This window comes from Antedon bifida, chromosome 11 (assembly GCF_963402885.1).
Source record: "Antedon bifida chromosome 11, ecAntBifi1.1, whole genome shotgun sequence".
NCBI classification, from domain to species: Eukaryota; Metazoa; Echinodermata; class Crinoidea; order Comatulida; family Antedonidae; genus Antedon; species Antedon bifida.
This window is the reverse complement of record NC_136236.1, coordinates 18424134-18437052: the sequence shown is the minus strand read 5'-3', so window position 1 is coordinate 18437052 and position 12919 is coordinate 18424134. Positions and strand designations below refer to the sequence as shown.

General features: G+C 37.2%; 1 protein-coding gene across 7 annotated transcripts in view; it reads left to right on the top strand.

Moving 5' to 3' along the window:
* Window positions 1-8813, top strand: part of LOC144855481 (cadherin EGF LAG seven-pass G-type receptor 1-like) — an 89411-nt gene extending 80598 nt beyond the window's left edge. For 3 of the 7 annotated variants that reach the window (XM_078713364.1, XM_078713365.1, XM_078713360.1), the window contains 6 exons: window positions 882-1028; window positions 1650-1700; window positions 2003-2047; window positions 5258-5482; window positions 5992-6184; window positions 6477-8813. In XM_078713364.1, coding sequence (XP_078569490.1) covers window positions 882-1028; window positions 1650-1700; window positions 2003-2047; window positions 5258-5482; window positions 5992-6184; window positions 6477-6504 — 689 coding nt within the window. In that variant the 3' untranslated portion in view covers window positions 6505-8813. Of the gene's footprint in view, window positions 1-881; window positions 1029-1649; window positions 1701-2002; window positions 2048-3153; window positions 3190-5257; window positions 5483-5991; window positions 6185-6476 lie in introns of all 7 variants that reach the window. The other 4 variants (XM_078713363.1, XM_078713361.1, XM_078713362.1 and 1 more) reach the window with 4 other exon arrangements.
* Window positions 8814-12919: the final 4106 nt, after the last annotated feature.

Sequence of the window (12919 nt, the reverse complement as noted above, 5' to 3'; positions counted from 1 at the left end):
GGAGTATTTGTTAAGAACATTTTCTCAAAGGTGATAAGTGAGGGACATTAAAGCACTAATTATATGCAGTGCTTTTGCAAATAAGGTTTCTAAGGCCATTTATATTTTATAAAAGCTAATTTAAATGCTCCTTGTACTGCAAGAAAGAGTGTATTCTAGTATTCTTTTGCTATATTATCAAATAATTTATTGGCTTAATTATCAATAATGGCAGAAGAAAATTTAGACATATTTTGAAATATCATCATCATCATCCGTTACGCTATTCGTCTTGGGTAGACATTGCGTACGCTAATCGTTTCCATGACTCTCTTTCGGTGGTCTGATGGTCTGTCATTAATTTTGCGATCGATGTATTTTGAAATATAATGATAAAGTAATATAAATTTAAACTTTCGCGAATTTTATGAGTGATTTAAATTCGTACTGTAGGCCTACTACTGTATACAATAGCTTATGTATTAGAGTCTTTATAACACAAAGGTCGCGCATACGTGATCTTGTTACAGTATTTACTTGTACTTTATTTTTCAAATTCGCAAAAGTTTTATGTCGCGAAAAAGGCCGATGTAACTAATTCGCGAAAGTTTCTTGTCGTGAAAGTTTCTGGTGTTACAGTATCCCTTCATAATCAAATGTTTGCAATATCACACTATATTGTAAACTATATTTTGTTTGAGTAGGGTACAGAACAGGTCCATCGAGACAAAACTACGGAGGCACTAACTCATTAGCTGCATGACATGAACCCTCAGGGGAATAACATTAATCAATGTTTCATTTAGCCTACTGACATGTTGTAATCCATTTAGAACTCAATATTGACAATTGTAAAATGTTAAATTTAAAAATAATTGTTAATTAAATTTTTTTGTGAACAGAACAAGATTCAGACAGCGACAGTGATGCATCTGTGCCCCGAGGACACGATAGTATGTCCTTAGCCTCCTCTCACTCATCGGACGAAGATGACGACATCGTACCGGACCCAAAATGGAAAATGCAACCAAAGACTGTTGAAACGGATGGTAAGAACTAATCGCTTTCGAACATCAAACATGTAAATGTGGAAAAGATGTTTTAAAACCTAACGTGATGTTCCAGTGTCTTTTCATGATTTATTTTTGCTGACACGTAATTAAAATGTAAACACATCTTGAAAAAAGGAAAAAGCATTTCACTTTCAATAAATTATCCTCATATTCCTTGTGATATTGCAAGTTCTCTAAAAGTGAATTGTAAGGTGTGTCAGTTATCAATGCAATGGTTGATTTGCTTTGTTAGCTAAGGTCTGAGCTTCCACAAATAAATATCATCATACATTCCCGAAGCACTGTCTATATACTCTTGGATAGATAGAGATAGAGATCCCCATATTGGTCATAAACGTCTCTATTTCTCCTGAATGGCCGGGTATAAACACTAGCTTCTAGATTGAATGGTCACAATATTTAATGGTATGTGTCTGTCTATTTATCGTCGATAGTTATCGATTGTAGTAAAAAACAGGCTTTAATCTTTAAAGAAATATTTGGAAAGGTCTGTAGTGCTGATTAACCACTAGAATTACATTTAAAAAAAAGATAACATTGTGTTCATAAATTCTTTTCAATATGTTAAATGTTTTGTTTGTGGTGTTTTCTCTACAGCAGTGGACAGTCACCCTCCTGTTCCGGGCCCGTATCATAGCACCCCGAAAGGTAGACAATTTTCTCTTTCAATAATTATACTAAATTCGTTTAACATTGCATGAATCAAATTCTTTTCCATAAATCTGACAACTCATTCATGTATGTTAATGTATTTTTATAAATTCTTTTCCTAATGTTTCATCTCGTATTTTGTCTTGTACATTTGTCAATATTTTATTAACAACATTCTTACTATTGTGATCTCAATTCCCGTCCTAGATCAAATGTTAACATGTACATTTTTCTTTATCCTTTCATGTGTAACGACATTGTAACTATGTTATTTTTATGTATGTTTTCTTCATTCCTAGCACCGGCACCAGGCCGTGACAGTCAAAAGATTTGGTTCATTCCTGGTATGCATTCTTCCTTAGCAGAATGTTATAACCTTAATACTGCATAATTTAACAATGCTTATGCACAGGTTGTCGCATGTGCTAGGCCAGCTGCACAGGTGTGGGATTGGTTGGCCACATGTGTGCTAGGCCAGCTGCACAGGTGTGAGATTGGTTAGCCACATGTGTGCTAGGCCAGCTGCACAGGTTTAATGATAATACTCCATTTTACACAACTGTATAGCATCTTGACTGGGTTTTCGGGCATGGTAGACAATCCACCTGCAAATTTGCATACTTGGCGGCCGTTGAGGTGTCGTCTGATGAGAATTGTTGTGAATTGTAGGATTTTAACTTGATTTGCAGTTATTCTTATATACTATGTTTTTAACAATATTTTTCAAGTGCACCCTTATAATTATAATCATTGACAGGACTAAAAACATTACAAATTCACAAGGTCATCGCAAAATTATTTATTAAAACCATATTGCATTTCTTGCAACTAGAAATTATTTAACCAATGACGATTTTTCAAATTAGCTAACACTCTCAGCACCCTGCTGTACTTGTGTGAAGTATTATTTAGTATTAACAATTTTTGTAAGTCGCGTTCATAAGTGTACACAATTTTAAAGAGTAAACTAAAAGTGCGAAAAGGAAGTGGGGAAAGTCCTTACAAATTGATGTAGTTTCTGTAACTCAATTTATTATTTTATTGCATCACTGCATTTATAAAAGTTAGTATTTTGTGGGGTTTTTTTTTAAGGAGACCACCTGGTACATATAATATACATTTGTACATTTGCAAACATGTTTATATTTACTTTGTATACTATTGGTGCCATTTTGCAGGGAGGAGAAGGTTGCAGTCCCCAGCATAAATTGACCTATTTTGAGATGGCACCTCGTTTTTATTGATCATCCATCCTATGAATGTTTAAATTATAAATCTGATATTATATTAATTATGTTCAGGTCGATATATACATATTGGTATTTATTCTATTTATTTATAATGTTATATCTATCCATAAATATATGCATTAACATCATACAGAATATTAATTATGACGTTTATTCATTGGCGGTCAGTTAATTGAAAATGGTTTTGTTTGCTTTTAAAGGCTATAGTCCCGTTCCGGTCTACTACTATACCACTGGTGAGAGATGAAGAACTTACAAAAATCACTTAGAAGAATTGTTGCATGCACCATTCTAACGCTAACTCTAACGCTAACAATCATTTTCTGTTTTACTCATTTATTTTAAATTCTTCTTCACGCTAACTAACGAGGTTCAAGGGTCAAAGCGCCATTCACACTCATTTCTAATACAACTATTTTTACTATGTTTCGTTTAAATTGTTTTTGAATAATGAAATCAAGATATAGTAGTGTTTATTAATATTGAAGAATAATTATGATTGACCTTTTAAAGGTCAAATTGACACAGTGGATTGATCAAATCACCATTGAAAATTAAGAAGAGAAAATATTGATTCATTCCTTTTCTTGGTTAAATCAAAGCGTCACAATTTTAATCTATAAATTTAAATTATTTAAAGCCAGGAAAGAAATAGAGGTACAATTTATCAATTCTTAATATATGAATGCTTTTTAAACATTTATAATGGCCGCAAAATGCAATTTCCCGAATGATTTTAGGCTTTTTAAAATGTGGCTAAACAATTCAGCTGCATGCATCTCATGTGGACAAAGTTGAATACATTTTTCACAGATAAATTTTAACGACAAATAATTGTATTAAATGTAGATATCTTCTACTTTTATCTTGATTTCAAACTTTAAAAATAATTTAATATCATAAACTGATCAAAATAAATATGTTTCTTTTATTGTCAACAAATTCTATTATTTAAATATCCGCTAATCTATGGGTTGTTGGTCTATTAATGGGGTATTGGTGTTAATAATTATTACAAAAATTACTTAGTTAAATGTGTTCGTAACTTGTCTTAGTTATCTGTCTGTGTGTAGTTAGTATGTAGGGTCTTTGAATTATAAATAAACGTTAAACTCTTAAATTATTGATTTTTTTAAAGTGATGGTATAAATTGTATCAGTTATTGGTTGTTTTAACTTTTAATTATTAAAATAACAATCTTAATTTAATTATTTAATAAAAATAGATGTCTGCCTTTACCTCTTTTAGAATTAAATTATAGAATTTTATTTACCATATTATTAGTATTCTAACTGCATAAGATAATCAATTTTATATAAAGCCTATTTAACAAAAATTATAATTAAATGTATGTTTTGGTTTATTTAAAAATAAATTAGAAAAATATTTATAAATATGAATAAATGGAGCAGTCCATACCTATAATATTTATTTATACTTGTTATTTATTTAGGCCACATGTGCTTCCTTTTTATGTATCATTGAAATGAATAAATAAGCAATTAAAACATGATAATACAGATGTTTCTAAAATAAATTGTTATCAACCCTTTTTTTTTTATGCAACATTATTCAAGGTATTCAAAATTATATATGTATACCAACCAAAATTAACTGTTAGAAATTGTTATATAGCTGCCAGAATTTTGAACAATATAGACAATAATCAATGTTTATAAACCACATCTGTATTTCTCCTTAATTATTAATATTATAGAAATTTAGTTGTCTGTTAGATTCATGTTCAATAATATCTTCACGTTTGTCACCGTTTCCTTGTCATATTTGTCACAAAGTAGTTCGTTTTCAACCATTTCAATGAAAAATTTATTTAGATCTGCCACAAATTGCAATATTTAAAGCTTTATTGTCATCATTTAAAGTTTGTTTTATCATACTTTTAAAATTTGATTTTATGCTCAATCACAAAATCTAAACAAAATCCATTTTATGTATTTCATGAAACATTTTTCTGCTTAAAAAAATGCAGTTAGCACAGCTTATAAAGCAAATTTATAATTTGATTTTTTAAATAATTTGTATCATGTTTCTTTGGGCATTTAAAACTAATTTTGTATGGTTGCGTTAAAAATGTAGTTTCGAACAAACCCAAAATAGCGGTTGTTTTTTACCTATGCTCCCTATTATATGTAAAGAATATTGTATGATTGTTGAAGAGAATACAAACATTTTAAAAATAAAAAATAATAATGTCAACAAAAATCTGTTTTGAAATCTGTCGTTAATCTACAAACTGAAAAAAATAATAAATTATTATGTATTTAATTTTTCCTATATTATTAGTTCCAGGTATGACCCTTGAACCCGAGTGTGAGAATTACAAACAAGACACAGAACCAGAAGGCTATCACCGAAATGCTTGGCCAAGCGAGGGCTACTCTGCGACGGCAAGTGATACAGAATCAAGAGCAGGTTCCCATAAAGGAGAACTACAAGTAATTGACGTGAAGCTTACTCCGGATGAGAAAGAGAACAGCCAGACAGAGTCTCCAACTGGCAGCATCGACTGTACGTTATTTAATGATATTTAAACTAAAGGCTAGATCTATGCCTTCAAACCCTGTCACGCACCCTTAAGCTCTGTCTACACTATCAAACTAGTTTGACACAAAAAGTGTGGTGTGCTTAAATATGGTAGTGATATGATGTCATCGTGTCCATATATATAGGCACATCAAATTGTTTTGTTGGATAAAATTTGAAAGTGTCAACAGAGCTATGGTCTGCTGGTGAATTTAAAACAAATTACTCTTGTTTAGGTTGGCAAAAAACACTAGTAAAGTAGTAGTAGTCTTCAGGAATCATTGAAGCCTAACCCTAACCCTAACCCTACACTCTTGAAATATATCTTAACATCACCGTCTTGCTTCTAATGCAAGCCAATAATTATCTTATCCATCAACAAATAATTTGACATTTTTCTTTCCAACCATTGCCTTAGAATTATTTATTTGTTTTAAACTTTTTTCCACTCAATTTTTGTATAATATCTCAAATATATTTTCTTTCATGAATAGGTCATCAAACTCTAAATGAGCGACCCGACATCTTACCACTACGTGGGATAATGAAACAGCATTCTGATTCATCACGTACGCCTAGCATCTCAAGTCTCACGCGAACTGGAATGGCTATACCGCTTGGAATGGGCGGTCCAGATAAGCTAGGTCTCAAAATAAGGGACCGCACAGCAAACATGTCTGAATCCGAGTAAGTTTAATATTTAGGGTCCATCTCAACAAAATTCTGTATGCACGCACCCCCAATTGCTTCACATTGATGGCCTTTTTCAGATTTTCTCCTTCATATTCTGCCATTGTTTAACCTACCATAGATTTCATTTACGGGATGTATCCACTTAAAAGAAGAAAAAAATGTGCCACTGATTAGTATAGGAAGTGTTCATGGTACTGGACATGGAGGTTGAACTGTACTTGATGTAGTTCAGGGACCTTCTTATGCCCCACTCTTTCAATAAAATTTTATTACGTTGTCATTGCAGCGCCAGCAGTAACGAAACATCCGTATGACAATTACAGTCGGAAGAGCCTGAGTGTTTACAGCAAGAAAATCACACCAATAAGAACGAGGAAGACTCGGAATACTACGTCATCGTTTAACGTATCCAGTCTAAACCAATCAAAACCCACCAAGACCGTGATTATTACTACAGTCCAGTTTTAACATTTTTTGTGGAAAGACATTTTTGTGGTAGTGTTTTGTAGTTGAATGTTTCATACCGTAAGAGTTATTCTTGTCAATGTTTGATGCACCTATAGATTCTTGAAATTCTTGAATCAAATACAGATATGTGATTGTTTGAACTGAAATTAATTGGATGGTAAAATTGCTGTATATGAGGCTTTTCTGATGATTTTTATATGAACTAAATGTTATATAAATAATTGATTTTTAGGTATTCATGTGTATTTAAGATATTTTTTATTCCTTAGTTAAACTAAGGGTTTATTGAAATCATTTAAAAAAAAATCAATTAGAAAAGAAAGTGATTTGTTTTTCAATATCGATCCCGAAATTTGACATACAATATTTTACACATGTAAAACAATAAATTGTTAATGGCATTACTAATGTACCAATACTTAGTAATTATAATTGCAATTACACTATAACTCCACATTTAATGCAGAATGAAATCTAATCAATTAACGGCAAAAATATTAAGTGACTGAATTATCGTTTTTAATAACTTTTCCTCATTTAACATTTCTTTCTTTCTTTTTTTTTGTATATATTATTTTAAAAAAGCTGTTTTTAATTATTTTACAAAAATATTAGATATGCTGTGTCTGAGCTACTGTATAGGTCAAAGTTCAAGGTGTATTGTATAGGTTAAAGGTCAAGGTGTCCATTTAGAGTATCCATCTTGACTGACATTGTGTAGACATTTTTAATTTGTATATATTGAAAAAAGTAGCCGTATTTGCTTTCTGTGTTTTCTAAAAGTTTACACGAACAAAAAAAATTCTTTTTGTAATGTTGGTAATTCCATATTTCAGTTCTTAAACAATGGTTATTGAATGTCATGTATCAGTTTAAATGGATTTTCAAGATTTTACGCTTATATAATTCATGGGGTAGGGCTAAATGGTTAAAAAATATCAGATCTAGTTGTAACCTGTGATTAAATGAAATAATACCTTGAACACCCCATAATTATTGTGTTAGTTAATTTTGTTTGTATTAATCAATTATTTTTGACACTCAGTAATTATTTGTGGGGTCTAATTGTTTATAACCTTGATTTTTCGTAGCTTTAACGTGTACAGATGTCGGACATTTAATCGTTGGAATAAAATAGTGTAAATCATGTAAACCTATTGTATTAATAAAGATGGCTATTTAACATTTGTAATTAATATTCATATGCTGATATATTTACAGTTTGCCAAAGAGGTTTTTTTCAATAGTCGTATATAGCATTGCAGACATTTTAAATTATTATTGCAGTATTGTTATTATTGTTATTTATTTTTTATTAAATAAATTGTAAGTAAACATTTTGGTGAACATTCTTTATAATTATATGCGAGTATGTGGAACTCTAAAATTAGCTGTGTTAAGTTAGGTCGTAGAGGTCAATTTTTCCTCCATGGTTAGGTCAAATGTTAATTAATAAATTAAGATAACAGTATTTTCCAAATGTACTTTTTAAACTGTTGAATTTTTTAATTAATGTCCATTGTAAAAAACAAGTTTATTTGACTTTTATATGGTTTTACAACTTTCGTCTTTCATTAATAAAAGAGTGGATGTTTTCTGGATAAAATAGACAAATTTAAAGTCTTAGATAACTTTGTATCAAATGTTTTGTGCAAGTATTTGGCCAACTGTGTTTCCTTGTTAGTCCAATTGTCAATGAACTAGCTCAAAACGTTTGTAAATTTTAAAATGTTAGTCTATTCCGTGCATGGCTTACCTGATGCAGTGCTACCTGGATAAACCAACAATAGCCTATCTCTCCAATGAGAGAAATATATACAAAAGGAGAACCCCCTTTGGATAATGGTACTGTTTGCCAAATCCCACCTATTATCGTATTCCTATTTTGAGAGAGATGCTATTGTCGGTTTGTCCAGGTGACTGGCACTCACAGGCTACCAACACCACTGTTGGTTTGTGTAATTCCATCGTTAGGTTTTACAGTTGTTGTTACTATTATTTGTAAGTTTTATTTGTGTTTGCCTCCCTAAAACTGTCGACGACCGCAGTACTGTATTTTTCAACAAGTTTTATTTTGGTCTGTAAAGTTTTCATGTAAATTGTAAAATTGAGTTGCAAGTTGTTTTTTTTCTATTAAAATGTTACTTGTAGCACAGAAATTGACTTGTAAATTATTAGATGTCTAGTGTTCTTGTTGTTAATGTATTGTGGGTTTGAAAGTGGTCTGGATGATGCGTTTTGGGGTAGCGCAAGTCCGTTTTGGGGTAGCGCCTGTTCGTTTTGGGGTAGGACACGTCCGTTTGTGGGGTAGCGCAAGTCCGTTTTTGGGGTAGCGCACGTCCGTTTTTGGGGTAGCGCACGTCCGTTTTGGGGTAGCGCAAGGGTTAGGGTTAGGGTTTTTTGGTAGCGCACGTTCGTTTTGGGGTAATGCAAGTCCGTTTTGGGGTAGAGCACGTCCGTTTTGGGGTAGCACACGTCCGTTTTGGGGTAGCGCAAGTCCGTTTTGGGGTAGAGCACGTCCGTTTTGGGGTAGCGCAAGTCCGTTTTGGGGTAGCGCCTGTTCGTTTTGGGGTAGGACACGTCCGTTTGGGGTAGCGCACGTCCGTTTGTGGGTAGCGCAAGTCCGTTTTTGGGGTAGCGCACGTCCGTTTTTGGGGTAGCGCACGTCCGTTTTGGGGTAGCGCAAGGGTTAGGGTTAGGGTTTTTTGGTAGCGCACGTTCGTTTTGGGGTAATGCAAGTCCGTTTTGGGGTAGAGCACGTCCGTTTTGGGGTAGCACACGTCCGTTTTGGGGTAGCGCAAGTCCGTTTTGGGGTAGAGCACGTCCGTTTTGGGGTAGCGCAAGTCCGTTTTTGGGGTAGCGCACGACCGTTTTTGGGTAGCGCACGTCCGTTTTGGGGTAGCGCACGTCCGTTTTGGGGTAGCGCAAGGGTTAGGGTTAGGGTTTTATGGTAGCGCACGTTCGTTTTGGGGTAATGCAAGTCCGTTTTGGGGTAGAGCACGTCCGTTTTGGGGTAGCGCACGTCCGTTTGTGGGTAGCGAAAGTCCGTTTTGGGGTAGCGCAAGGGTTAGGGTTAGGGTTTTATGGTAGCGCACGTTCGTTTTGGGGTAATGCAAGTCCGTTTTGGGGTAGAGCACGTCCGTTTTGGGGTAGCACACGTCCGTTTTGGGGTAGCGCAAGTCCGTTTTTGGGTAGCGCAAGTCCGTTTTTGGGGTAGCGCACGTCCGTTTTGGGGTAGCGCAAGGGTTAGGGTTAGGGTTTTATGGTAGCGCACGTTCGTTTTGGGGTAATGCAAGTCCGTTTTGGGGTAGAGCACGTCCGTTTTGGGGTAGCGCAAGTCCGTTTTGGGGTAGCGCACGTCCGTTTTTGGGTAGCGCACGTCCGTTTTTGGGTAGCGCAAGTCCGTTTTTTTGGTAGCGGACGTCCGTTTTGGGGTAAGTCCATTTTTTTGGTAGCGCACGTCCGTTTTGGGGTAGCGCACGTCCGTTTTTGGGTAGCGCACGTCCGTTTTGGGGTAAGTCCATTTTTTTGGTAGCGCACGTCCGTTTTTGGGTAGCGCACGTCCGTTTTTGGGGTAGCGCAAGTCCGTTTTTTTGGTAGCGGACGTCCGTTTTGGGGTAAGTCCATTTTTTTGGTAGCGCACGTCCGTTTTGGGGTAGCGCAAGTCCGTTTTGGGGTAGCGCACGTCCATTTTGGGGTAGCGCAAGTCCGTTTTGGGGTAGCGCACGTCCGTTTTGGGGTAGCGCAAGTCCGTTTTGGGGTAGCGCAAGTCCATTTTGGGTAGCGCACGTCCGTTTTGGGGTAGCGCACGTCCGTTTTGGGGTAGCGCAAGTCCGTTTTGGGGTAGCGCAAGTCCATTTTGGGTAGCGCACGTCCGTTTTTGGGTAGCGCAAGTCCGTTTTGGGGTAGCGCAAGTCCGTTTTTTTGGTAGCGGACGTCCGTTTTGGGGTAAGTCCATTTTTTTGGTAGCGCACGTCCGTTTTGGGGTAGCGCACGTCCGTTTTTGGGTAGCGCACGTCCGTTTTGGGGTAAGTCCATTTTTTTGGTAGCGCACGTCCGTTTTTGGGGTAGCGCACGTCCGTTTTTGGGTAGCGCACGTCCGTTTTTGGGGTAGCGCAAGTCCGTTTTTTTGGTAGCGGACGTCCGTTTTGGGGTAAGTCCATTTTTTTGGTAGCGCACGTCCGTTTTGGGGTAGCGCAAGTCCGTTTTGGGGTAGCGCACGTCCATTTTGGGGTAGCGCAAGTCCGTTTTGGGGTAGCGCACGTCCGTTTTGGGGTAGCGCAAGTCCGTTTTGGGGTAGCGCAAGTCCGTTTTTTTGGTAGCGCACATCCGTTTTGGGGTAGCGCAAGTCCGTTTTGGGGTAGCGCAAGTCCGTTTTGGGGTAGCGCACGTCCATTTTGGGGTAGCGCAAGTCCGTTTTGGGGTAGCGCAAGTCTGTTTTTGGGTAGCGCAAGTCCGTTTTGGGGTAGCACAAATCCGTTTTTTTGGTAGCGCAAGTCCGTTTTGGGGTAGCGCACGTCCATTTTTGGGTAGCGCACGTCCGTTTTGGGGTAGCGCAAGTCTGTTTTTGGGTAGCGCAAGTCCGTTTTGGGGTAGCACAAATCCGTTTTGGGGTAGCGCAAGTCCGTTTTTTGGTAGCGCAAGTCCGTTTTGGGGTAAGTTCGTTTTGGGGTAGCGCAAGTCCGTTTTGGGGTAAGTTCGTTTTGGGGTAGCGCACGTCCGTTTGTCGGTAGCGGAAGTCCGTTTTGGGGTAGCGCATGTCCGTTTTGGGGTAGCGCAAGTCCGTTTTGGGGTAGCGCACGTCCGTTTTTGGGTAGCGCACATCCATTTTGGGTAGCGCAAGTCCGTTTTGGGGCAAGTCCGTTTTGGGGTAGCGCACGTCCATTTTGGGGTAGCGCAAGTCCGTTTTGGGGTAGCGCACATCCGTTTTGGGGTAGCGGCTGTTCGTTTTGGGGTAGGACACGTCCGTTTGGGGTAGCGCACGTCCGTTTGTGGGTAGCGCAAGTCCGTTTTGGGGTAGCGAAAGTCCATTTTGGGGTAGCGCACGTCCGTTTTTTGGTAGCGCACATCCATTTTGGGTAGCGCACGTCCGTTTTGGGGTAGCGCAAGTCCGTTTTGGGGTAAATCCGTTTGGGGTAGCGCAAGTCCGTTTTTTGGTAGCGCACATCCGTTTTGGGGTAGCGCAAGTCCGTTTTGGGGTAGCGCAAGTCCGTTTTTGGGTAGCGCAAGTCCGTTTTGGGGTAGCGCAAGTCCGTTTTTGGGGTAGCGCACGTCCGTTTTGGGGTAGCGCAAGGGTTAGGGTTAGGGTTTTTTGGTAGCGCACGTTCGTTTTGGGGTAGCGCAAGTCCGTTTTGGGGTAGAGCACGTCCGTTTTGAGGTAGCACACGTCCGTTTTGGGGTAGCGCAAGTCCGTTTTGGGGTAGAGCACGTCCGTTTTGGGGTAGCGCAAGTCCGTTTTTGGGGTAGCGCACGACCGTTTTTGGGTAGCGCACATCCGTTTTGGGGTAGCGCAAGTCCGTTTTGGGGTAGCGCACGTCCATTTTGGGGTAGCGCAAGTCCGTTTTGGCAATTCGCAGGAAGAAGTTTATGAGATGTTTTAATTGCCTAAGTCACACAGCTGACTTAGGCAGAAACACAAAAAACGATCTGAGCCTGTGCAAATGTATATAAAAGCACTCAGATAATGTACAGAAGGCAGTATATTGATATAAGCAGTGAGTTAGGCAGATCATAAGTCAGCTCTCCTTAATTGCCTAAGTCACACAGCTGACTTAGGCAGAAACACAACAAATATAGTATATTGATATAAGCAGTGAGTTAGGCAGAAAAAAAAATTATGACTTAGACACTTTTGTTATGAAGCTGTCGATATCATCTATATAAAAAAAATGCTACCTTTAAGTAACAAAATTTAATAGCATCAGCTCTTCAGAATAAAATTAACACTGATGATTTTAGAAAGGAAAGTAGCAATAAAAGAGAAAGAATTTGTAACAAATGGGTTAAAAAATATACTATAAAAATGTATTTCTTATTTTATTTAAAAAATCATGAGTCTCCTCTCCTTAATTGCCTAAGTCACATAGCTGACTTAGGCAGAAACACAAAAAACGATCTGAGCATGTGCAAATGTATATAAAAGCACTCAGATAATGTACAGAGGGCAGTATGATGATATAAGCAGTGAGTTAGGCAGATCATAATTCAGCTCTCCTTAATTGCCTAAGTCACACAGCTGACTTAGGCAGAAACACAAAAAAA